This window comes from Petaurus breviceps, unplaced genomic scaffold, assembly GCF_028583685.1.
Source record: "Petaurus breviceps papuanus isolate PSGF00001 unplaced genomic scaffold, PetGlider_PUasm1.0 64, whole genome shotgun sequence".
NCBI classification, from domain to species: Eukaryota; Metazoa; Chordata; class Mammalia; order Diprotodontia; family Petauridae; genus Petaurus; species Petaurus breviceps.
This window is the reverse complement of record NW_027186428.1, coordinates 9,031,312-9,058,677: the sequence shown is the minus strand read 5'-3', so window position 1 is coordinate 9,058,677 and position 27,366 is coordinate 9,031,312. Positions and strand designations below refer to the sequence as shown.

The 27,366-nt window shown below is 41.9% G+C and overlaps 1 protein-coding gene and 1 long non-coding RNA gene across 3 annotated transcripts in view; one reads left to right on the top strand and one right to left on the bottom strand.

Annotated features, from left to right (window-relative positions):
• Window positions 1-3,963: 3,963 nt before the first annotated feature.
• CRIP1 (cysteine rich protein 1) overlaps window positions 3,964-27,366 on the bottom strand; it is a 311,632-nt gene continuing 288,229 nt past the window's right edge. Inside the window, exons 2-6 of one of the 2 annotated variants that reach the window (XM_069103888.1) lie at window positions 7,498-7,648; window positions 4,785-4,879; window positions 4,577-4,634; window positions 4,381-4,427; window positions 3,964-4,078 (exon numbers count right to left, since the gene is read on the bottom strand). In XM_069103888.1, the coding sequence (XP_068959989.1) occupies window positions 4,387-4,427; window positions 4,577-4,634; window positions 4,785-4,879; window positions 7,498-7,537 (234 nt within the window). In that variant the 5' untranslated portion in view covers window positions 7,538-7,648 and the 3' untranslated portion in view covers window positions 3,964-4,078; window positions 4,381-4,386. The remainder of the gene's footprint in view (window positions 4,079-4,380; window positions 4,428-4,576; window positions 4,635-4,784; window positions 4,880-7,497; window positions 7,649-27,366) is intronic. The other variant, XM_069103889.1, reaches the window with a different exon arrangement.
• LOC138173792 (uncharacterized) lies at window positions 6,713-27,197 on the top strand. Its single transcript, XR_011171532.1, has 3 exons — window positions 6,713-7,239; window positions 12,301-12,454; window positions 23,323-27,197. It is a non-coding gene; the product is annotated as an uncharacterized lncRNA (long non-coding RNA).

Genomic DNA, 27,366 nt, shown 5'->3' with positions numbered 1-27,366 from the left:
TGGAAGGAACCATTCTACAAATCTACCCTAGAAATAAAGCCCATTCCAAGTACTGTTAACAATAGACACACAAGTTAAAGACCAAGGGATGTTGATTCAGAAATACATACCGTGTTTCCCTGATAATAAGACACTGTCTTATTTTTTTTGGAAAGAAAAACACCAGAAGGCTTATTTTCAGGGGAGGGCTTATGTTGTCCTGCTTCAGCTCTCCTCCGCGGCACTGCTCTCAATGGCGCCAGCAAGCAAATCACTGGGGAAGAACAGGATGACACGTTCACTGCTGCAACTCTGATTGGATGCAGCTCGGAGCGTGTCATCCTGTTCTTCCCCAGTGATTTGCTTGCTGGCGCCATTGAGAGCAGTGCCGCGGAGGAGAGGTAATGGTGCATACAGAGAGTACTGTAATGTAGTGTGTAGCGCAGGGGATCACCTTCACTACAGTAGCAATCTCAATAGGGCTTATTTTCTGGGGAGGGCTTATTTTAGAGGAATCTTATACAGTAAGGGGAGGGCTTATTTTCGGGATAGGTCTTATTATCAGGGAAACACGGTATATCTGAATTTGAGTGGACTAAACTGGATAATTTGTCAAATGTAGCTCCTTTAACACAGAATTTCAAAGGGAAAATATTTCCCAGAAGCAGACACCTTCATGAAGAAGTCAGTTAAACCCCAAGATGACAGAATTAGAAATCTGCTGTTTCAACATACATTAACTGAATGTTGCACATAGGTGTTTGCCCAAATCCTTAATATTAACCAGCACCTGAAATGCATTGTGGATTTAAGAAAGGGTTTGAATTAGACTAGACATGAACGACTGGGTCATTTGGAGTTTGTTGCCAGGAACAGGCTGAATCACAGAATTAGTTTTGGAAATTCTGTGTTTTTCAATACTAATAATTATTGTATTAATATGCTCTACTTTTGCATTAAATGCTTCCCAATACTTGTATCTATGAAATGCCTTACAGAAAACTTAAATTATCTATAGAGGAGATTGATAGGATGCACAAGAATTCGGTTAAGTTGCACACATTATATGATCTATGACCAAAGGGAAATTGTCATAAGAGAATTTCTAGCTTAACTTTTGTTGAAATTAAGTATTTTGGAGAGTATAACTGACTCTATTTTGTTATATATTCACCATTTTCCTGTGTATGACACCTGCATGAACTGTAGGACCAGCTGTGTTAGTGGTTTTCTTCAGTGTCTTTATTTTCTCCCTTAACTAGTACAGGATTTAATTGCTAAAAAGGGAAGATTTAAGTCTCCCTTATCCAACCTGGCAGGTAGTTCCTTTCAATTTAATGAAACTAGCTATTCTAACAAGGATGCTTTTCTTATTTATCTCCTGTAGCTAATGATATACATTCTCCTTAAAAAATAAATTTTATTTTTTGTTTAAGGAGCAGTCATCTTTTTTCTTTGCCTCGGATAATGTATAATTGCTACTAACTGAATTGTGAAGAGCACACATTTGTGGGGGGCCAAGTCTAACAGATTCTTGAGCTTATGTCTGAGTCCAGAGACTTGTGACTTGCTCCAAGTTCAAGGACTCGTTGAGCTATGTCCGAGTCTGGATTTGTTGACATGTTCGAATCAGGGAGGGTGCAAAGTCACCTCTGGACAGGTGTGGCTTATCTTTCCCCAAGAAGAATATTTGGCATCAGTATCAAGAAATATTGCTGTGTCTCCCACAAGCAGTCTGGGCATGCAGAAAGCAGCTTCGTAGTCAAGGTCTTTTGCTGATGTTATTATCTATCTATCTAACTGAGTGCATCCCTGAGATTCTAAGTTCACTGTAAAACTTTCCATGTAGAAACAAGAAAGATATATAATCAACTATACTACTCCAATAAACCAGCAGTTATCCAACTATGCTCGCCTAGCCCAATTCTCTTTAGTTCACCGTCCGTCTGTCAACATCAATTGCTGGCACACTTTCCTGCTTAAAATCTACTCCCTGATTCATTCTGGATTAATTGGCTCTAGCTAGTCAAAGTGATTTCTAAATTCATGTAACGGTATCCTAGATCTTCATTTCTTCACTAACAGGACCTTCATTCTGGCATTTACTCAAGTTTGGCTTCTATTCAAAACAGTGAAAATCATCAATCTGCCAGGACACAAGCTCAAGAATCCGTTAGACTTCGCCCCCCACAAATGTGTGCTCTTCACAATTCAGTTAGTAGCAATTATACATTACCTGAGGCAAAGGAAAAAAGATGACTGCTCCTTAAACAAAAAAACATCAATCTATCAGGAATAATAAAATTCATATTGGACTGGACCTTGGACTTGGCCTTTAAAAGGGGGAGGAAAAGGTGAAAGGGAAGGGAAGAAAATAAACATTTATATAGTGCCTACTATGTGCTAAGCACTTTTACAAATATTATCTCATTTGATCCTCACAACAACTCTGCAAAGTAGGCACTATTATGATCTCCATTTTACAGATGAGGATTTTTTGATAAAGGGGAAAGCCCAAGATAAATGGTCACACAATAACTACCAGAGTCTCAGGATCATAAAAGCAAAGAATTTTATTGGAGGGTTGAAAGAAATCTCAGTGGCTCTTTCATTCAATCTGAAAAAGAACCATGACCTCTGGCAATCTAGTTTTTGCTTATTGCTGTTCAGTCATTTTTAGTCATGTCCAACTCTTCATGATCCCATTTTGGAGTTTTCTTGGAAAAGACACTGAAGTGGTTTGCTATTTCCTTCTCCAATTTATTTTACAGATGAGGCAACTAAAAGCAAAAAGGGTTAAGTGAATTACCCAGGGTCACACAGCTAGTGTCTGAGGCCAGGTTTAAATTCAAAAATAAGTCTTCCTGATTCGAGACCTGGCACTCTATCCACTGCACCCATCTTTTGCTTAGAGACTTCTAATAAATGGATGAAGATTCCCTCCAAAAGTGGCTTGTTCTACATGGGAAGGCTTTCTTGACATCAAGGTTGTGATTTTCTATTTACAACTTTTATCTCTTGCTCCCAGTCCAGCCCTCTGGGGCCAAGAAGAACAAGTCCAGTCTTTTCTTCCATATTTCAGCCCTTTAGATACTTGAAGGCAATAATCATTGCCTTTCCTCCCCTTCCCCTATCCCCATTTTCTTTTCTCTAGGTTTACCATCCCATTATCCCCTTCAACTGATCCTTATATGGCATGGATTCAAAGTACTTTATCATCCTTGATGATAAAGCTTAGAGAATTCATCTTGTCTTTGTGTCCCAGTGCCTAGTAGTACTTATGTATCAGTGCTTGATGAATGAGTAGGCACTTAATAAATGCTTGTTGATTATTAATTACTTCTAATGAACTTACTCTTGTATGTTACTCCTTTTTCCTCTTGTAAATAAATCTTAAAACAAAAATACTCATGATTTTCTTTTTTTGCTTTTTTTTGGGGGGGGAGGGCAATTGGAGTTAAGTGACATGCCCAAGGTCACACGGCTAGTTTTCATGTTAAGTGTTTGAGGCCAGATTTGAACTCAGGTCCTCCTGACTCCAGGGCCAGTGCTCTATTCACTGTGCCACCTACCCACCCCACTCATGATTTTCTGTAGGCAGACAATAGGGAAAAGGAAAAGAGGGAGCATTAATCCCAGATATAGCAAGAAGGTGGAAAGGTAATTAGGTTACAAGTGAAGCCAATTTCTCATTCCTTATTTGGAAATTGAGGTCACAAATTCAAGCATTCAGGGACCAGGAAAGGTTTAGGAGGTACTGGAAAATGAACTCTTGGGACCTGGGACAAAGGTTACATGGCTCATCCAGTATCAGAGACACTGGTACCCAACAAAGCAGATTGAAATCAGGCAGGCCTAAGGCACAGAGATGGATCCCTCACAAGGGCCCTGAGTTTCTTTGGGTTTCCAGGGCCATAAAAGTAGTTTGGCTGGATTTCCTCTCCCCACCCCCACCTCACACAGGTAGACAGTACAATAAATAAGTCAGTGTGTTTAAGGTTTATTGGAGACATGACTGATTACAAGAGGTCAAGTCCAGCTGACATTTGCCCATAGATTCAAGGGAAGCAGCACGGATGAAGAGGCAGCTTCCCAGTACCTGTAAAGAAAGAGACAGAGACAGCATTGAGGTTTGCCCTGAAATCTGAAATCCCTAAACCTGGGGTATCAAATCTGACCTGCCCAAACCCACCCTCTCTAAACCCAGCATCTAAACAGATATAAACCCTTAGTTCACCCCAAACAGCTTTCAAGGCCCCAGTTTGTCCTCTAAACTAGGCCCTCTAAGGATTAGTGTCAGAAGTAATGGTAAAGGGCATGCTGAAAAGACCTAGAATTAACTTGTATCTTATTTGCATATTGCCCATTTACTTGGGCAAACTTGTCACAAACAGCTGTTACCTGGGTTTATTTGAAGGTATGACTTTCAGCGCCTCCTCTTCCAAAGCCTGAAGGAGGAAAAATCAGAAATTATGGGTTGGAGGATGTTTTAGGGAAGAAAAGATGAGAGGAAGCAAGTTGGGCAGGGGAATAAGACCATATAGAAGATGGAGACATTGTGGTGAGTATAGTCAGAAGGCAACATAAAGTATCTCACCTTTGGGCCCAAACATGGCTGCATAGCAAGGATGGTTACAATAGGGCTTCCCTTCATGCTGCAGACAAACAAGAAAGTGGAAAATTGATATTAAGGATGACCTCTTAGAGTGTAACTTTGAGGCTAAGGCCATGGTATTTTTACCCACCCATGGCTTCCTGACCTCTGAGTCCCCTCACATTCTCTCTATGCCCTGGGGCTTCCTCACCTCTGCATGGCCTCCTGATGTCAGTGTCTTTCCACATTTTTCACACTTCAGGCAGGGGCGATGCCAGTCCTTCCCCAAGGATGTCACCCGTTCAGCTGGGAAGACACAAGAAGAGTGACCCCATATGTGTATATATATATATATGTAAAGGCTTTCTCATTCACTCTGATCTCTGCAGTTCTCAAAGCTTTTTAGAGATGGTCCCTCTTCCTACCCTCAGACCTGCAGAACCCTCTCTTCATTTCCTTTGATGGGAGAATGAGGATATATGCACATGGTGGCAAAGTAGATAAATTATCCAAATCATCACCAACTGGATATTCCACTAGCTCTTCAAATTCATTATGTTCCAAATCAATTTACCCCCAAAACCTGCCCCTCTCAACTTCCCTATCTCTGTCTTACCATCCATTCTTCAGAACTCATAGCCTATAGTATCTTTGTCTCACTATTAGTGAATAATCAATTCCAAACCTTCAGTCTGCCCTATGTATTCTGTCCAAGTAATCTTCCAAATTCATGTCGCACCAGGTCACTCTCCTGCTTTGACCTCCCTCCTTCCCTGTGCCTTCTCTGGCAGAGCCCAGGGATGCCCTGAGCTTTTTAGCTTTAGGATCCTAAAAGAGGCTGCCTCCCTCCTGTAAACAGTGAATAGGGGAGAGGAGGGAAGGATGATTTAGAGTCCTGTATAGCAATAGGACTGTGAGTGAAGCAAAAAGATCAATCCCAGGTCTAAGAGGAAAAGCTAACTTTGTTAGGAAAGGGAAAAGCCCATGGAGAAAGGGAGGAGGGACACACAGTGGACACAATGAAAATAGAGAGAGATGGGAGCAGACATCAGATTGACTGAGAACCAAGTTCCCTGTTTCCTGTCTATCTGTTTCTACTTAGTACACAGTGGGTAGGGCACAGATTCCAATTCTGGCTTGCCTCTTCTTTGGCAAAGGGTCTGGGGATTGCTCTCATTCACTGTTTCCATTTTGTTTTCAAATAGGCTCCACTCTCTGCCTCTCTAACTAGGAATTCTAGTCCAAGCCCAAAGAGTTTGCAGGAAAGTTGAATACACTATGGAAAGGAGAAAATAATGCCAGGGAGAGTGAGATACAAAGTCAGAATAACAGAATTGAAATAAACTGAGACAGGCAAAGAAACACAACGAATGACTAAAAAAAAAACAAAACAGATAGGTGGAACCTGGAGACACAGGAAATGACAAAGATTGCAGGAGATGCAGAGAGAGAAACCCAACAGACAGAGACAGAAGCCAAAGAGGAAGCATCTTCTCCTGCAACAGATAATAGGGCCCTGGTTCATCATATCTTTACCTACATCCTCCCCGACCAGGTCTCCTAGATGGGACTCGAGTGGGGAGGAATTCTTCTGACTAGCCTGATTGGTTTCCATCCTTCTGCCTTGGTCCTCAACACCCAATTTCATCTATCCACGTGGCCACTGAGATTGGTGGGTGGTAAAGAGAAGAGAAAAAGATGGACGGAGGGATATACTACTTTGTAGAAAGCTCCAGAGGTCTCAGTGTCCTAGAAAAGGGAATACCAGATTCAGAGAGCAGGGATAGATGTGGCACTGAGAGGGGACCTTCCCATACCTGTTAGGGGAACCTTAATAGCAGTCTCCAAACAAAGTTCCAGTATGGGAACAAGTGGATCACATAACAAGCTGCAGTGAGGCTATCTGTAATATACCAGCAGACACTTCCATTCACATAGACACTTGTTCACTCACAATAACACAAAGTGTGTAAGGTCCCTTCCAACTCTAGGCGTTGGATCTAAAGATTACATGGCATATGTAGATAAAGGCACACACATATGCACATGCACATGCACACACTGTCACACAGGTATCATGCAGCTCACTCAGGCTAATGCTCAACTGCTGCACCCAGATCTCTAACTTCCCTTTCCTCAGAGAAGCCTCCCCGAGAAGTTAAAGGTATTTCCGCCTCTATTTATCACACCAGGTTCCCAGACTGTTTCAATCCCCACCTCTGCTCAGGATTCGGGTTTGGAGAGAAGATCTGGCGGTTGGAAGGGGTAAAGAGGATGGGAGGTAGAAGGATAGGGAGACGGAAGCAGGGGGTGGAGGTTCTCAAAGCCCAGAGCTGACGAAGCCTTGCCATGGAGTTGAAGCCGGAGCGGGGTAGAAACCCTGACATGCTCGAGGGAAAGCTCTGACATGGCCACCTGTCAACTAGGGAGGAGGCAGGTTAAATGGAGAAGGAAAACGGGAAGTTCTTTTGTGGCGCTGGACAGGAGAGCGTGAGGGTCAAAGGCCGGACGCGAGCAGAGGTTTGCTCCGGGCAGGCTCCCCGGGCCGAGAAAGGGCGTGGAGCCACGTGTGCTGCTGCTGACAGTGTCCAGGTCCGAATCTGAGTCCCTGGGAATGGTCCAGAACTCTCAGGAGCCCCAGCAAAATGCCCGCAGTCCGAGAAAAGGTAGGGTCCGTATCCTATGGGAGATGGTGGCCAGGATGGGTGCGGACGGTGACTCCTAGAGATTGGGGAAAGGGATCGCCCCAAAGCTCTCGGGCGGGATAGCGGGAAGCAGTATCTAGGGTCAGGGTCCGTTCTAGGATCCAGGATCCCGCAGCTTCTAGGATGCTGCGAAAGTAAGAGGAACTGCGGGGAAGGAGGGAAGGAGGGTCAAGGGTCAGGATATGGGACTGGGTAAATGTGGGGTTCGGATTTACTCACCAAAATAAACTTCCTTCTGGCACTTGGGACACTTGGGCATGTTGGCAGGCGAGAAACGAAAAAGCTCGGTAAGGAACTTGGATGAGAATGGGCACGGCTTCGCTAGGTCCTTTCTTTTCTCTAGCTCCCAGGCCCCACGCCCTCCGGTACTAACTTCCCCGCCTCCACCCTTCCCCCACCAGGCTGTGCTGACCGCGCCCCACCCAACCCTGCGGCAGCATTTCCCTTTCTAAATCTCCCTTCCCCCAATACAAATCTCCTTATCCTTAGTCCATTGCTGTTAATAGAATCATAGGAGCATAGATTTAAAACTAGACATTACCTTCGAGATCCATCCAGTCCAACTCATTTCACCAATGATGAGAGTGAAGCCAAGAGGGTTTAAGTGACTTGCTCTAGTATCTTTTTCTACTTGGTACCGTTTTTTGCAGAATTTTTTACTCCATTGGGGTATATAAAATAGATATACAAATCAAACGTTTACCGATAATAAATCATAAAGAATATTTTAAAATAATTCTTTGGTATACATATAATTTTGCCATTAAAGACGAAAGCAAATTTGCATACTAATGAGATGGATATGCTTGTTTATTTTTACATAAAGAATTAAATAGAGCATCTGAAATTTTTCAGAGCTGATCGATATTTTGATTTTATAATCGTCGATGCTGAGAACATCACTTTTCATAAATATGTAGTACAAAAAACCGGCAGAAATATGTTTAAGGCCATTTCAGAAATTGCTGGAAATTCTATCCTAATCCCAAACCAAAATTCACTTAGGAACTTTTTAGGAAACTCAATTTTTAAACCTATGTCTCTTAATAATTCAGCAAATTCTTCTTTAACTTTTAGTAGCAGATGATTGATGTTTTTAATTTCAACTGTGTGTGGTTTATGAACCCAGCTTAGTTTTTTAGAATCAAAATTTGAAGGGTAGTATTTCCGAAACTGTCTCCAGGCTTCAGATGATCAATTATAATTCTTACAACTAAATCTTTGGGAAGATTATTTTCAATTATAAAGTCATTTGTAGCTATCAACATTTTTCTAAGAATCCTTTTATACCCTGTTCTTCCATATGTTAACTTTTTATCTTTAACATAAATGTTACAATTTTTTCTTTGAAGTGACATGTTCAAATCATTGAGGTTTTTTAAAATATCCAACAAATAATACAATTCTGAAAGCCATCAGTCATTATGAAAAAATTAACAAAATCAGATTTCTGCTCAGTCAAAAATATGACTTTATCTTTCAATTTCAATAATCTGTTTAAACTTTGACCTCTTGAGAAACACCTTATCTATCCATGGAGTAATAAGTTTTTAAAATCGGAGTCCACATCTTTCCAAAGATTTGAAAACAAATGACTGTTAAGGTCACTGCTTTTAATGAAGCTAATGCTTTTGATAGTATTGGGAAGCACAACATCTAACTCTGGTGGTATTTTTTTTTTTTGACTACGAGTGCCTCCCAATGAATCATGCAGTGAGTAAAAGTGTATGTTCAGTCTCTACCAAAGCAGCTAACAACTACTTTTCAAAAGAAGTATATTGAACTCCAGATGAAGGGAATTTCCTATACCAAAATCCTAAGGGTACATTTCAGCTTTGTTGCTTTTCCATAAACTCCAATTTGTATATTCATCCTGTACAGTCACTTGTAATTCCACTGGGACATTTTGCACAGGCCATAAACCTAGGGCCAATTGTGTAGCAGCCGTGGCTTCTTCAAAAGGTTTACTCTGCTCAAGTCCCAATCAAATTCATATTTCTTCTGAGTAACTTTATATAAAGGCTTCAAAATCTGTCCCAGATGTGGAATGTGTCTCCAATTGGAATATGGAGTCATTGGAATATGCCTCCAATATCCAAATAATCCTATAAACTTTTGGATCTCTTTCTTATTGGTAGGGATAGGAAAATCCTAAATCTTTTGTTGGGCTTGAGGGAGAATCTTTCACAGCCCTTTATTACATTCTATACCCCAAAATTTTATGGTTTGAGCTGGTCCTTGAATATCTGCACAGTTAATTTCCCACTCTTTGCTTTTCATATACTCAATTAAAAGCATCAAATTCTTCTCCACTTCTTTTACATTTTTTCCCTGTATCATAATATCATATATGTAGGAGGTAAGTTGTACACCAGATAGCACTAATTCATCCAAATGTTCAGCCACAATCCTATGACAAATACTGGGGCTATGCAGATAGCCTTGTGGCAAATGGGTAAAAGTATATTGTCTGCCCTGCCAAGTGAAAGCAAACTGATCCCATTGTTTAGAATCTATTGGGATGGTAAAGAGAGCACTGACTAAATCAATAACTATGTACAAAATCATATTTTTGGATCCTATTAACATAACAGTATCTAGAACAGCAACCATACAAGGATGGGGTAACCTCATTCAGTTGTCTATATATAATCCACTGTCATTCTCCACATCCCATCTGACTTTTTTGCTGGCCAGACAGGATTATTCCATCAAGTGGTTTAGGGAATCAACATAGTCCTTTATAATATTAGTAATTTCATCTTGCCTACCTGGCACATGATACTGTTTTAAAGTAACTACTTCAGAAGGTTCAGGTAAAGTGATTGGATCCATTTTTCTATTTCCCACTAAAACTGTATTCATTCCTATCTTCCTTACTGAAAATTGGTATCTCCCCTCAGGTAAATTCAGAGTCATATCTCTCAATATATCTATTCCAATGATGTATTCAGAAATTGATACAATTGCCACAGTATATTCTTTCTTAAGTAATTGTCCAATTTCTTTTTTTCTTTTTTTTTTTTTTTTTGCTTTTTAGAGGGGGGAGGGCAGGGCAATTGAGGTTAAGTGACTTGCCCAAGGTCACATGGCTAGTAAGTGTTAAGTGTCTGAGATCACATTTGAACTCAGGTCCTCCTGATTCCAGGGACGGTGCTCTATTCAAGGCACCACTTAGTTGCCCCAGTTGTCCAATTTCTGTCATTAGTTTGACTTGTCTGGCTGATGTTTTAGCCCCTCCCAGTCCTGTGGTGATAATAGGAGTTTCATGTTCAAATATACCATCAAAGGGGACAACCGAACAATAACAGGACAGCAATGCCAATTACAGGTTGATAGGAGTGTTTATTAACCGGCCATTAACAGCCTCCCAAGTATAAGACTTAGGGAAGACAGCCCCGAGCCTTCTGCAGAGCAAGTTTTTACAGAGAACGAAATGTTGTTAACAACAAAATTTGGTTGACAACGAAATGTGGCTAACAATAAAATTTGCAGTTCAAGACAGGTGATACCACACGGAGGTAGGGGATTAAGCAGAGCATGAAAGCCAACAAGGTGTGGTGCCGTTTCTAGCAAAGCCTTGGGTACAAACAGATCTGTATCTGGGGTTCAAGGATGTGATGTTTCTGGCAACGCAGATGGTGGCCTAACAGGTGGTTTTCAGGGACCCTGGTGGGGACCCTTCTTGCAGGTTGTGACTGGGGGGGGGTGGTTATTTGGTGCCTATTATTTCTGGTGGACGCTTCACTCCCCCCTTTTCTTGGCCATAGTTAAAGCTCGGACTCAACTGAGTCCAGGGGGACATAGGGAGTGCAGAGAACAAACAGCTTACCAGCTTGGATCCTTTTTCTAACGTAGTGGACAATTTATAAGACATGGGGACAGTAACAACCCCAGTAGTAACAGAGCAAGTGATCCTATAAGGGAGGTTACAAGGGACATGAACCAAGGGGACCAATTCAAAAGGGACTGGTACCAAGACGTGAACTGTTGGCGGCGAGCCTGTCTGTCGGCCAAACGTTGGTGCACAGCAGCCAGAGATTCCCGGAGCACCCCGGAATGGTTGGCGTAAAAGCAACAAGTCTCCCCAAGGGCCATACAAAGGCCCCCTTGTTTAAGAAATAGGAGGTTTTTGGATTTTGGAGCGACCAACTTCGATTTTGGAAGACCACTTCGGTCAGGGAATCTAGCGTGGTCTCCAGATAGGAGATCTGGTTCTCCAAGTCTCGGATGTCCTTGTCGATCTGGGAGCTGAGGGCCTCAAAATGACTGTTCCCTTGCACTAGGCCTGTGGTACCCACCACTGCTGATCCTGCTATACCAAGGCCAACTAGGATAGGGACTAAAATGGGGGCAGCTCTTTTGTAACGGGCTTGCAGCCCAAAATGCTCTCGAGCCCCGTCTTCTGAGTAAAGGTATACCTGAGGAAGGACATGAACTAAAATACAGAGTTCAGGGATGCTGCCAGAAAAAAAGGTGTTCCTGCATACAAGCAGTCAGGCCCAGGGTACAGGCAAACCAAGTGTTTTTGGGGACCAGAAAAATATTCTGAGAGGATCCCTGGTCCATGGTAACCTCAACCACCAAGATGCAGAGGTCCCTGTGACTGCTGGAGGGCATAGCCACTAGATTTAATACACCAGGCTTGTCCCTGCACATCCCCTAGCATGAGCTTAGGCGAGCCAAGGTTGCAGCAGGCAAGAAGGCCGGCACCAGTAAGTGTCCAATTCTGGATTTCATGATCAGTAGAACCCCACGTAGAATTTAAGCCGAGCCCTGTATAGGGAAACAACATGAACATGGGGCCAAGCAGGGCACAGAGATCAAAGGAGAGGGTGGGCTGCCCATAAGTCTCATTCTTTGCAATCAGAGTCCCATCAATTGTCCTACTAAGAGTCCAAGAGTACAAGGTGGGAGCATAGGGGTTGGAACCAACCAAAGGCAGGAATGCCAGGAGCAGGAGCATCAGGACAGTCTCTTAATCTTTAGTTGTAAGTCACTGGCTGGCTCTGTTACCCACAGGTCTGGTGGATCAGGAGGAGCCATCACCTTGATGTGTGAACAGTGGATCCAGGCCTTTCTTCCGGCCACCTTAACAGCAGATGGGTTAGACAATATAACCTGGTGAAGGCCAGTCCAATAGGACTCAAACGAGGAGCCACGGGGGAGCTTGCAGGTGAGCACCCAATCTCTGATGTTCACCAGATGCACGGGATCCCGGGGAGATGACTGAGTAGTGGCCTGGTACACCGCAAGGACTGCGTCCTGGACGTCTCGAAGAGCCTGGAGGGACTTGAGAAGGGAATCATTAGCAATCATACATAAGAGCATCTGCCACCTGAAGTACAATAGGAGGTGGGGTACCAAACAGAATCTCAAAAAAGGGAATGGAGAGAGTAAGGTGGGGTTGGAGGTGCACCTTGCATGCAGTAGGGCAAAAGGAAAAAGGCTCACCCAGGTTTTGCCAGTTTCAGTTTGGAGCTTAGAAATGTGCTCCTTCGGGGATGTCCAGGTGGCTCAGCGAGTAAGAGCACCGGCCCCAGAGTCAGGATGGCCTGGGATCAAATCCGGGTTCAGATACTTAGCACCACACCCAGAAATAACTGGCCGTGTAACCTTGAGCAAGTTACTTAACCCCAATTGCTTTTTTTAAAAAAAAAAAAGGAAAGGAATGTGCTCCTTCAAGGTCCTATTCATCCTTTCTACCTGTGTGGAGCTTTGGGGCCGGTAGGCACAATGAAGACACCACTGGTATTCCAGAGCCTTAGAGAGGGACTGAGTTACTTGAGAGACAAAAGCTGGGCCATTATCTGAGCCGATAGAGAGGGGCAGGCCAAAACGGGGGATGATTTCTGTCCACAGTTTCTTTGCCACCACTAGTGCTGCCTCTGTTTTGACAGGGAATGCCTCAACCCAGCCTGAAAAGGTGTCTAGAAAATACCAGCAGAAACCTGTATCCCCTGACTTGGCTTTCCATATCAGTGAAGTCAACTTCCCAATGTTCTCCAGGTGCCAGTCACCGAGGACGAAGGGCCGGGACAGTTGGTGTTTTCCCCACGTTGACTTTGGCACAAGGAAGGCACCTTTTTGCAATGTTTTCAGTGACTCTTTTCATTCCCGAGGCGTAAAAGAATCTTGACAGTAGTTCATAAAGTCGGGTGCCACCTAGGTGTGTGAGCGAGTGTCCATGTTGGGGTCCCAATTAGGGCGTGTTTCAGGAGGGACATGCTCCAGTTGGGCTGGGTCTGTGGTTGGACGGCCATCTGGACCCATGACCCCCTTTTTGGCTTCTGCCAACATCCTGCTCCGTTCCTCACTGGTGAAGAGCTCCTGGAGCAACTGTTGGCAGTCGACCCAGGTAGGCTGGTGGGTAAATAAGACAGTTCCTAATAAGCTAATAAGGCCCTGGGGCTTGTCTGAAAAAGACAGATTCTTCTGTTTCCAATTGTACAAATCACTGGTGGAAAATGGGACGTACACCATGAAAGGACGGGGCTGGTCAGATCCCGGGGGTGGAGCAATCTGTCAGAGGGAGAAGAGCCCTGACAGGGTGGTGGAGTCCGGGGACAGGGCTCTGGCAGGAAACTGAGTCCCATGGGGCACACCGCCCCGGGTATGAGGAGGACTAAATGGAGGAGAGGCTGCCGAGGCATTCTCTCAAATAAGCTCCCCTGGGCAAAATTCCTCCCTCTCTCACTCATGCTAGCTGTTCTACCTCAGCTCTGCCTCACTCTCTCTTCCTGCTCCACCCATTTGGCAAGTTCCTCCCACCATGGACTTCAGGTGACTCAAGTTGTGGACTGGGCCAAAGCTCAAAGGAGGTCACATGGACCTATTAAGGGGCAAGAAAGATCTTCAAATTCCCTTAACATTACATTCAGGGGCAGCTAGGTGGTGCAGGGAATAGAGTACTGGCCCTGGAGTCAGAAGGACCTGAGTTCAAATCCAGCCTCAGACACTTGACACACTTACTAGCCATGTGACCTTGGGCAAGTCACTTAACCCCAACTGCCCTCCAAAAAGCAAAAAACAAACAAACAAACAAAAATTACATTCAGTCCCAAGATCTTTTGTATCCATTAAAATAGGTCAGAGGGAGTTTAGGGATAACTGGTATCAACATAACTTCACACCAGTATAACAGGGATAACACAAAATAAAGACATAAAATAATATCTTATGGTGAGGGATTGAATACAAGCACCCCATCATTCCCCCCTCAATGAATGGGACCCAAAATCCCTTGGGGTAAGGAACAAAAGTCTTTTCTTCTGTAACTACTTCCTGCTGAGATTGGACATAGAGCTGTCCCTACCTCAAAAGGTCCCATTCAAAGGGTCACTTCTTTAGCTGGTATCTAGAGCTTAGTTGATGCCAGGTTCAGGGATCCAGGGGTGACATCTCATGGCCTTGGACAGAGGGTGATATCCAGCTTAAGCTGTCATTCGTCTACAAGTGGAGGACACTAAGCCTGCGGGAGACAAATCTAGCAAACAGATTAAACAAACAAACAAAAGCCAAAAAATAAAAATAAGGTGGCAATAACCACAAGCAGTGTAAATATAATGTCAGCCGTGCTCCTGGAGTCCATGAACCCACTATCATAGCCTTATTCGTGGTAAAAATATGTGAGTTATGGGCAAAATTTGGTAATCATCTTCTCCTGAATAAGCAACAGTTACAGTAGTTGATTCATTTTTCCAGTATATGGTTAAACTGATATGAGGTCTGTAATCTCATCTGTGTACTTCTTTAATAGCTGGGGTGTGGCCAATTTCCTGTTCTTCCAGAAGATGTAAAGAATTTGGGTACAATGATTCAGGAGGATTTGTAGGGGTAGTTCTTACTTCTCTATTCTGTCTAATATTAAGTCCCCTTTCTTGGTACATCTTACATAGTTCATTAGTGGAATACCATCTATTTTTCCAAAATCTGTCCCCGCTCCTAATAAAGCAGTAAACAATTCTCTCCTTGTCAATCTATTCTTACTTTGAATCCGCTGCTATTTACTCTTCTCTCTTGAGGAAATTTATCTTTTCTCCATTCCCCCAAGTCACTGAACTGTGAAATCTTTTTCAGCAGGTCCAAAAGAGGGTGTCCTACTTCCCCAATTAGCAGAGTCAGGATTAGGTGCTTATAAGCAGGAGGAGCCGTCTTCACTATTATATTTCTGTGAGAAGCCATCAAAGGAGTGCTGTGATAAGCTTCAGCATCTCTGACCATTATTACAGTTTTCATTACCTCTTCCTTTAACTTTTTCATACAGTCTCTAAGTGAATACTAGTGTCTGTGTCCACTAGGCCTCATAGAGTCAGTGGGATACTGTTTATTTCATCCCTCTGCAGCTAAAGCTAGCAAATTAGCAAATTAGTTCCATTGTTATCTCCTTGTGTATAGTAATCCCTAAAAGTTTGTTTTACAAAAGGATTCTAATACCTAGACATTTCAGATAATCTATGTTATCTACCCATACTCCTCTGGCCCCCTCATCACTGATTCTCACCATCCAAAATACTTGTGATTCTCCAGTTTTGGGGGTGGATTGACTTAAAATATCTGTGACCTCCTGCAGAGTAAAATCCTCAGTTACTACCTTAAACACCATGTGGCCCCCCTGTTTCTCCTGTTTCCTTTATAGTATTGGTCATGTGCCCATAGTCTTAGAAGCCTCCTCATTTAAATTTGTTCCTCCCACTTGTCTTCCTTCCTGGTGTCTGGGTTCCAATCAGGCCCTGCACATGCAAGGACTTGTCAATCTTCTTCTCCTTTTTCTGAGCTGAATTCACAGATGCCTTTTCTTCTACTACCTGTATTTTCTAGCTTGCTCTTCTAATGGAAAGCTCTGACACTGTAGCATAAAAAGATTCATATACAAATCAGCTAACTCCTTTACCAGCTGCAGGAAAATCCTGCAAAAATTTGTCTCTACTTTTATATACAATATGATAACTTGTTAACAATGCCTATCCCCTTCTACACACCCTGGCCATTTCTTTTCCCAGTTCTATTGGTATTCCTTGCAAACATCTTTCTAAATCTCTGGGTTCTCCCTTCTGTAGCCTCGGTTCCCAGTTTTCACAAAGTCCTGTGCTTTTAGCCCATTCTCTTGTCAAGGAGGAATAAGGTAAATCCTTTCATCCTGGGATACCCATTTCTTTCCCTAGAGTCTTCCTGTCTCCAAGTAGAGGTTTTATATTTTGCAGTCCTGTTCATGAGGCCAAATGTATCACCAATGAGATACCCATAGCTGCTGCTATGAATATCCAGATGTATTTCCAGAGCAAATTCACAAAATATAACAAACTCACTCTCTTCCTCAAAGACAAAACCACAATATTTATTCAGATACCAGAAAGCTAATTTCACTATCATAACAAAGAAGTTATACACATCACCAATCCAGGTTGCACCGACCTCTCCAAGCCTTCCTTCACTTAGGCCTCCCCACAAACAGGTTCCCTAGGAAAAATTCTTTTCTCTGCCACTCGTGCTAGCTGCTCTGCCTCATTCTCTCTTCCTACTCCACCCTTCCTGCTCTACCCATTCAGCAAGCTCCTTCTATGATGGGCTCCATATGACTAAAGCTGTGGGCTGAGCGAAAGCTCAAAGCAGGTCACATGGGCCTATTAAGGGGCAAGGAAGATCTTCAAATTCCCTTAACATTATACATGCTTGCTATTAAGATGTTATTTTAATTTGTCTGGTTTCATGCTCTCAGCAGCCAAAATTTCAATTCAAATTAAGCAAAAAGGTTTTTCTACACCATCATCATTATTAGAAGTAAATCCACGTTGCAAAAATGATTAGACATATTTTCTTTTTCTTGTCAATTTAGGTGTACAACAAAATAGTAGTGATGGGGTACAGGATCTGGGAAACCCCTTGAACTCTGATTGATTCTTCCTACTTTATGAGGCATTTGCCTGAGGCCATAAGCCTTAATTATTGCTAGGCCCAAATCTGTTACTCTTAACCCAGCCTAGCCCTCCATTATCCATCTACTTCCCACCCTTGATCCTATCAAAATATCTATACCCAAATCTGTTACCCTTAAACTAGCCTACTCCTCCATTGTCTGTCATCTCCAAGTAGCCTTCAGCTATTTTCCACCCTTAATCTCATTCCTGGAGTCTGACCTCAGTTCTCCTTAGACTCCTCCTCAAGACCTTCCCCAAACCCCTCCTCTAGAACACCCCCTAGATCCTTCCCACAATCTTTCTGTATATAAGATCCATCTTGTCTCCATGAAGGTGCTGAGATTCAGTCTAGCACAGACTGTTCTGACCTGCTTGTCAACACAAGTGTCACAAATACAAATACTCCTTAAGAGTCTACCCATTATGGCAAATCGTTAATAAACTTTGCTTTTCTTTGGCTAAGAGAAGGTTTGAGTCGAATTCATTTGGCAGAACCCAATATGTTGGTATTTTGGGGTCTCAAGCACCCCTAGACCCCCCAAACCTCAACAGTAGCCAAGACTCTGCCACATTGTCGTATTTTTACCTCTTCTGTCTAAACTGAGCCATTTATCCATAACCAAAAAATATTTTTTGTCCTAAAATATAAATATATATTGCTTATCATTTCTCAAATAAATACTAGCTTTAGTTTATGAAATTACATTTGTTTGTGCTTAATTTTTACAATTGATGTTCACACTTACATACGCATATAGCAGTGATGGTGGAGAAATATTATTAAAGGGCTTTTGTCTTGCTGCAATTAAATACATTTCTGTAAAAGAAGGAGATAACAGCAATCTAAAAAATCAAGCATTCTAACACAATCCAATCCAAAGATATGCTCATTTGATACTTACATGCTGAGGAATGGTGGTAGCAAAATATAAAAAAAATCTTTATTTTCTGTAATTAAACTATTATATTTCTGTAAAAGCAGATAACTTTGTATGTACAGCAAAGAACACTGCAATTTATAACATACAATAATCTCAAATCTGAGCCAAGGTGTTTCTGGCAGTGTTTGTTGGCATTGCATGGCATTGCCACATGTGCAGTGCAAAGTATGAATATTGTGTGTTCAGAACCAAGGCTGCAGAGAAGTTGTGCTGCCAGAAATACCTCAGCTTCATTTATTTAATTTTGAATTGATTTTTGGTCATTACAAGTTCAGAAACCTTTTACTGTTGCCAAATTTTTCAGTATCCACAGTTTAAGAAGCTTTGTCTTAGAACATCAAACAGCAATAAAATCTCATTAGTTAAGGTGACTGGAAATGGTCTATATTAAAATGAAGGCCTAAGTATCTCTTAAATATAGATATTGAGATATCAGACCACTCATAGCTACAGCTGTCAATTCAAAGAATGTATACTCAACCCACACCTGAGCAGAACACAAACGGGCCCCCACCCTAGACCAAATTCCTTGCAAGATTGAAAGGGGTCTGACTAAGATCTGGAGAGTTAATGCAGTCCCATTATATGTAATGTCCTTCAAGAAAAGGGAATTTTTTAAGGAATTTAGGAAAAAGGGAAGGTCTCAGAATCTCCCCAAGAAATGGTTATTAATAATCATTTCTCACAGCACAAAGATGAGTCTTCCTGATTTCAGGCCTAGCACTCTATCCACTGCACCACTTTACCTCCCCTGGTGATGGGGTGCTTGGGTGCTTGTGCTTGGACCTCAGTTCCAAGGTCACATTTCTCCTTAGCTTCAAAATACTTTTCCTGACAGTTTTTTCCCCAGCCCAAGGACACTATGCCTAGCAACAACTCATGAGTGGGCCCCAGTAAGACAAACTACTTTTTCCCCACAATTACTCATAAGTGTGCCCAGTGAAACAAACTATCTTTCCCCATTATGTGAATAGGCTGACCTCTGAAAAAAATCTTTTGTAAAAACAGGACTATTTTATAACCACAGAATTATCATGTATTGATTTCCAAAGTTATCATATTCAATCCAGAGGTCAAGCTATAGACATCCACTCTCAAAGCTATCTTATTACAGACATAACAGACCAAAAATGCACCCTTAAGAAACCTCATCCCCTGGTTTCCAATAGTGAATGATGCCAGTAACCAAGGTTGTAAGTTACCACCTATTTAGCATATCTGTTAAATAATCCACTACTTTTCCTGTATAAATTTTAACTATATCCCTCTAAGGTCGCAAGTTCCTTAAGGAGCTCTGCCCGCTGTAATAGCATAACCATAAATCTTTGCCAACCTTGATTTAAAGTATGCTTGAGTCCGTGAATTCATTCCAGATGACCCTACCCAATTCTCTGGTCCTCAGAGGGTCCCTGAACCTCTCAAACTACCCCTGCCCCCAAACCGCATCACTGGCACATAGCAAGCACTTAATAAATGCCTGTTGATGATGACAGAGCACTGAACCTAGAGTCAGGAAGACCTAAGTTAAAATTCTGCCTCAGACAATATTAACTGTGTGATCTCAAACAGGTCACTTAACCTCTGACTCTGTTTCCTCATCTATAAAATGGGGATAATAATATCATCTACCTCCCAGGGTTGTTGCAAGGCTAAAATGAGAAAGAAAAAAGCTTTGCAAACTTTAAATTGCCAGGTAAATGTTAGGTAATTATTGTGATAATAACTAGGTCTTAATTTTCCCTCTCTAAAATGGTAAAATTGTCTTCTTCATAGGGATATTGTTTAAGAAAACACTTTGTAAACCTTAAAAGGACAATGAAATGGGAGCTTGCTGCTTGTATCTTAAAGAGCGTGTACTTTCAAAGCTGCCATAGCCATCAAAGAACTGATGGTTTTATTCCCACCACAGTAATGAATCAAAGATAGACTTTGGTGAAGGGTCACTGTAGTTCAAGAATAGAAAAATATTTATTACAAAACATAACAATAAGTTTCTATCAACTATAAAAAGGAAGGAAGAAGTGTTATTGTCTCACAATATCAATATTGTAGGATTTCATGGCACCCAAAAATGTTGGGGTTTACCAAAATGACAAGGAATAGATATGTAGGTCACAGGGTCTGTCCTGAAAATACTCAGGCTATCTTCAAGTTAAAGAAGGCTTTTATTTATTGGGGTAACACATCCAGTGGGCCTTGATGCACATGGGAGATGAGCAATTAGGTTAGGTATCTGGTCTATATACAATTCGATAGGATGGGGGAAGGGGGAATATGAGAAGGGGAGAAGGGGCAAACATGGCTCTGGAATGCCTGGGATATTAGGTAGGCCAGAGATGGTTTTGTTATACAGATGAGCAAGGAGAACTAGACTGGGGGGGAGAGGAGCGATGTTCTGGAATGTCAAGTAGTTGGGAGGTGCTTTGTGAAAGCACACAGTTAAGTCCACCACGGGGACATCCTGCCTGCCCCATCTGCTTCGAACACTCTGTCTACCTCATCAAATATCACAACAATTCTAAAGAGTAAATTTAGTAGTGAGGAAACCAGGAGTCTCTCCTGTAGCAGGAGAGTCTTTGACTTTAGGTTCCAAAGAAGATTAGAGCTAAGGGGAAACTAGGAACCCAGACAGGAGTAAAAGGACAGTGAAAGGAATAGAGAAATTTGACCAGGAGTGATTCCTGGGGACATGGTGAGGGAGGTGACAGGGAGTAGGGAAGGAACAAGAGAGTAGAACTAAAGTTCAAGTCACCCTAGGAAAGGGAGAAGTGAGAGCAGCATGAGAACCCAGCCTCCTGAAGATAGGGCCATGAGGTGGGAAATAAATAGAGATCTTGGCCAAGAAGTGTTTAAGTGGACTCTATTATTGGACCTTATTTGCTAGTGATTAAAACTTGCACTTCTTATCCCTACAGGCAATATGAAAAAAAAATGCCAGATTTGGAGTTTAGGAGACACTAGTTGTATGGTATTTATTCATCTTTCCACACATAGTTATTTAAGTGCTAGTTGTCTTGCATCTGCCATAGGACCAGACCAAAATAAAATAAAATTGAAGTAATTAGATTGATGATTTCTAAAATTCCTTCCAACTATGCTAGAAAGAACTGAGATTTAGATGACAACCATAAGCCTAGTCCAGCTGTCCCACCCTCAGTTTGGACTTGGACTTTGTCCTCCTCCCCAGCCTGCAGCAGGGGGAAAAGAGTCCCGAGTGACTCTGCACAATTCAGAGCTGCTGCTGCTCCTCCCTTCCATCAGTGTTTGTCAATGTTGTTTCTGTAACCATAGCTACAGACTACCCAATTCCTCCCACATACTGGTACTGACCCTGACACAAAAAGACATATTTCAGGACAAAGTCCAACTTTGTCTATCATCTCTCGAGTCCCAAGATCCAAAGGTGGTAGGCAAAGTAAAGAAACCGTGTGGTAGATCTAAAAGGAAAGTTAAAAAAAAAACCCTCAGACTTTTAGGTCTGTGTATATTATGTAATTTTGTTGGTGTCACCATCATCATCTCCTCATGCTCTCTAAACTGCATCCTCACCCCACCCTCAATCTGTGACTGTAACTGTTTCACCAATGCCTGGGTGAGGGATGCTTTTTCACCATATGTTTTGTTACTCTCTTCCACGCCTGACTGTGACTTAAAAAAACAGAAGTTGTAAAAGAAAGCCCCAATAGGGTCCTGGAAGAGGTCAACCACTCCTATACATATGTAATACATGTTTCCCTGAACATATCACTTCCAAGTCCTTTTATATCAACCTATTCATGCCATTTGTATACCTCCCCTCCCTTCCTCTAGAGCTATCCCTGAATCTCTACTCTGTTTTGGAAAGACTCATAGAAGAAGAGAAGACTGCAGGTCTTGACCGTGGCCCTGGGTAGGTTGGGAGCTCTCCGATTCCATCCTATCTGATACCAGCAAAGGGAGTTCACAGAATGGAAACTTTGAAACAGGCCTGCAGGGAAGTAACTGGTCTGGAAAGGGAAGCTGAAAGCAGTCTCCCTACAAAACTGACCTCCAGTGTGATCTGTCCCTCCCCACTTTGCCCCCTCCTTTCAGTTTCCCCCTTCATACTTTTCATTTTTCCCTTTTCCCCTTTCCCCAGGGGCATTTCTGAGTCATTATTAAACAGCGTCCTCAATAGTTCCCAGGGCCTATTTTCTGCTTCTCCATCCCCAGGGTTCCCTCTCTGTTCTCCCCACCCCCATCCTTGCCAGGCTTGGTTCCTTTACTTAACCACCCCCTAAAGAAAGCCTGCCTGACTCAAGAGGGTGGGAAGAAAAACCAGGCGTGGTTTCCTACCAACATGATCACAGGACACAAGATTCTCAGATCTAGGGAACTCAAAGGTCCTTATTCTTCCCTCCCTCCAGGAGAGGAATTTCCTTCACAGGCTCCCTGGCTCTGTTTGGACATCTCCAGTGATGAGTAGATCATTACCTCATGTCAGTCCATTCTATTATGGTATGGCTGTGTGTATGTATTTTTTTAAAAGCTTTTCAGCCAACTTCATAAGGGAATCCAAGCTCTCAGCCATAAGCCTTTGGTAGGTTTCAATATCCATCTGTCTTTGAGGGGAAGATGTGGCTCTGCTTTCAGAGAATTTAGTTTAAAGGAGACATAGCTTTGCCTTTGGGAGGCTGGGGTCTGAGAGCATACTTGTCTTACAGGCTTCTTCTCCCCGATCCTCTCCTTATCAACTTATATGTCAAATTACCCTGGTTCCCAGTTCATTATCATGTGAACCTTCACACCATCATGGCTGCAAACAGAAATAGAATCCCCTTGATCTCATCATTGCTCAGACATATTTTTATCCCTGCAGTTCCTAATTCTGAAATTTCTCTAGCTATCCTTCCACCTCTTCCTGTTCTTTGCTCCTTCCACATCTTTTCCCCATCCTTATCATAATCTCTAGTCACTCCATCTACCCTGCTTTCACAGGTCATCACACCTGCTTTGATCTTACTTTTCTTTCCTAAAAATCTCAACCTTATAGTTAACTAGTTCATCTTTTAACATCCTCTACCCTTGCACCTTGACTATTGCCATTCATCCCTTTCAAAGTCCCTACTCTGGATTACTCCACCATATTACTTCTCTCTTAACTCTCCCCCACTCTACATACCAAATCATTTCAAAATCATCCAGCACTCTTTCTTCTTTTATTTCAGGTTCAAAAGAAGAGGTTGCAGACTTCTGATAAAGATGGTTATAGAGAAGCCCAGTTTTCCTACATAAACCCCAGAAAATATCTGAAAAGAACATCAGAAGGACCAATATTAAAGAAAACTGAAAATAAATGGAAATAGGTTGTTCCATCCAAAAAGATGACCAGAAGCTGATTGGGGAGGAGAGACATATGGTATTAGCAAAGCCAGCCTGGCAAATGAATCTAGAGTTGCTAGAGACAGGGAAAGGAACTATACCATGGAAGACAGTATGAATTCATGTATTAAATGACCCAGAAGCCCAGCTATGTAGATGAGCTAAGCTAGTCTAAGCTCACATAGATGGACCTGAAGCCAGGCAGAATCTCTAAACCCAGGGGTAGCAAGCCAGCAGGAGCTCCAATGAGACAGAACAAAAGATCCCAACCCTTTTCACCTCTCAGAAAAGAAGTGGAGAGAGGACTAGAATTACACTCTTCAGAGAACTGGAGACACCACAGGAGACAAGGTCAATTCAGAGCCTGGGCACCAATGACGGGGGATGTGTGCAGAAAATCTGAAGCCAGTGTGACAAGCCTACAGGGGCTTGTCAGAGCCACAGAACCAACTCTCTACTGGGAGAATTGCAAAGAAAAGAAGACAGTCTGGCTCAAGGTCAAAACCCAAAGTGAACCACCAGGAGACTGAGATAGAAGCCATGGATGGAGGAAGAAGGTGAAGCCACTTCATCTGGATCAGCAGTGGCAGTGGCATTCAGACTACAGAGGAGATAGGACCAAAAAGGTCCTGCTTGACCCATTCAAGAATGTTATAAAAGACTGGCTCAAACATGAAATCCCAAACCAAGACCTGGGGTTGAATAGATGAATAAAGAGAAGAAAACACTGAACAAAATGAAGAAATCATATGGTTTAAGAAAAGCCAAAGAAGTAAAACCACAAGTTCAAGCAGAGTCTCAGAGGGAAAAAGGGCATGAACATAAGGACCATAAGAATGACTGGAAAAAATGAAGCAAGAGATTAAAAAGGAAATTATAAATGACATGAGAATTTGATAGGAAAATACTGAAAGGAGAATAAGTAACTTAAAACAGAAAGTGGCAAACCCCAAGTAGTTGACTCCCTGAAAAAAAAAAATCAAAACAGAATGAAGTTAAAAGAACTCAATTATAAGAAGAGTTTTTCATACATCTAACCCCAATTAATTTAACTTAACAAGACACTTGATGCCTAGATACCATTATCAGGTAAGCATGCCTCTTTGTTGTTGAATTAATCAGTCAAAGATATAAAATAAGCACAATTTCTAGGCACCTTTATTGAATCAATTAATCAAAGGTATAAGCTAGGTGTTGAAAAAGTTCCCAATTTCGAAGTGAAATGCTTGGGAGTGCTAGGTGGCACAGTGAATAGAGCACCAGCCCTGGAGTCAGGAGGACCTGAGTTCAAATCCGGCCTCAGACACTTAACACAAAACTAGCCATGTGATCTTGGGCAAGTCACTTAACCCCAAATTGCCCCCACAAAAAAACAAAATAGAAAAACTTTATCATGCTTAAGGGAACCATAGACAAGGAAATGATATCAACACTTCATACATATATATACACACATATTTTTGTAGCAAGACTGTCCCTTAAATGTAGCATTGGGGTGGGGTGTCATTGTGAAAATAGACATCTCTAGCCCTTTCTCCCCCCAGTCTTTCTCCAAGGGAATTCTTGCCAAGAGGTGAAGCAGGGGGTTGGAGTCAGAAGCTTGTCTCTTCTGCTCTCCTCAGAGAGAGGGCATAGCAGACTAAAATTACATCACTCTGCTTAAATAGTATTAGTCTTACCGATCCCATATTGGGTTGTGACCCACAGTTTAAGAAGCATTCGAAGGAGTCCAGAGTGGAAAAAGTTTAAGAAGCCCTAGACTCTAGGGAATGTGATTTTTTCAGGTTCAAGCTAAACTTCTAAACTCTTTTCATTAATAAGGAAAGAAAAACCCCAAGTTTTATATCCAAGGCTTAACCTACCCTTCTCACTAAATACCTATTCCACAATGAACATACATTAGCAAAGAAATGCATTTATCCAAGTCAATAGCAAAACAGAAATCAGAGGAGGTATATGTGGACTCTATACTAGACATTACAGAGTGCAGGAGTTCTCCCTTCAGGAATGATGTAATTCAACTAAAAAAAGAGAGAGAGAGAGAATCCCAGATTTGACCCTAGGGCAAATTCCTTGTAGGCCCTATTAAGGTAAGCTGGGCAGTGGGACATGATGGGGACTGCCAGCTCCTCTTATGTCAGCTTCTTCCCAGAGTCTTATTCTCTCTTTAGAAACCTGAAATGGAGTTGGCATTGTCCATCTTTTCCTTCAAAGCTGAAAACCAGAAGCACACAAAGCAATTGCAGAGCCACAAAGAGAGTAAAGAACTTGCAGAGAGTGAAGAGATTGAAGCTCTCCTCTGCCCACCCTTCATGCAGGTGTGGGGCACTGATCTCCATTAATAAAGAGCAAGTCCCATACCTTTGGGACTCAAGTTACATTCAAACAGAACATATATATATTATCTTCACAGATTACAATCACAGGCTCTTTGAGGGACAGGGATTATCTTGCTTACTTGTATTTCTATCTCCAGTACTTAGCATAGTAGTTGGCACATAATAAGTGCTTAATAAATTTTTTTTCATTCATCCATACATTCACTCACTCATTCAATCTCCCTAGCTTATTGATTACAGTTTCATGTTTTAAGTCTTTGAGAATGTGTCTGTTGCAGGAAAAATATCTTAACCACTCCCCTGCTTGTGCAGAACAGACTATTTTTTCCTTTAAAAGTTTTGAGACATTTTTCAAGTCTTGGTTTGCCCAGGGTACTAAGGGCTCAGATTGTTAGTCATTTCCTCATTTCTTGAGTAAAAAGAGGCCAAGAGGACCTGGGGGTGGAGGGTTGTCAGAGGTTTAACTGATGGATCAAGATGAGAGTTGCTAGCAAGTAATCTTTGATCATCTGAATCAACTCAAGACCTTTTATATCCTTCTCCTGCTATCACTAAGTAAATCTCCTCTTGTTAACTGTTCAATCATTTACAGAATATCTCATTTTATTCCAATATGAAGCCTTAACTATCCAGGGGCTGACCTGAGTCAAACCAGCCCAGAACAGTACTCCTAAGAGTCTTTTGTGTTTTAAGCCTTTCTTTTATGATGGAGGAAATAAATGTCTCCTTCCTGATCTACTTTGTACACTGAAAAAGAAGCTAATAATCTCTTTGAAGAGATTCTAGATCTGAGCCATAATTAAGCTTTAGTGTTCCCTGGGACAAGGGAAATGGTGGGAGGAGGGACAAGGACAGGGAACATAAAAAGCAAGACACAGGAAAAAAAAATCTCAAGGCCTTTATTTGGGACCAAGCATCCCTAGGAGTCAGTCCTATCGATTGAATCTAGAGCTCAGGTTGCTTAATGGTAGATAAATATATTTTTCCTATTTAGTTATTTATGAACATCTTCCAAAACTTGCGTACACACACACACACACACACACATACATACATACATACACACACTGCAAGCTCCTTTAAGGCAAGAGACTTTCATTTTGCATTTTTGTCTTTGTAATCCTGGTATCCAGTACAACGTCTGGCACATGCTATAGGCATTTAATCAATAACTACTGAATGAAAAAATGAGGCCTGAATACTGCACATAAGAAATATCCTTTTTAAAGATGGGTATAATTAAGATCAAGAAAGTAATTGCAAGGGTGTACTGGAATTGGCTCCTACTTGTTCTCAGTCAATTATTAAATTTTCATTGTGAATAATTTTCAAATTTCAAAATAAATTTCATTCATATCACTTCAGAAATCAGGAAATGATACAAATCAAGGGTTTATTTATTTTTAGAGAAAATTTTGGTCATGCAAATTAAACTTAAAAATATATTGTATGTATGTTTCTCCTACACACACCCCCCCCAAAAACTGGTTTTTAAACACTTAAGGAGCACACCACTGAACTTCAGTTCATCTAATCTAAGATTTATAGATG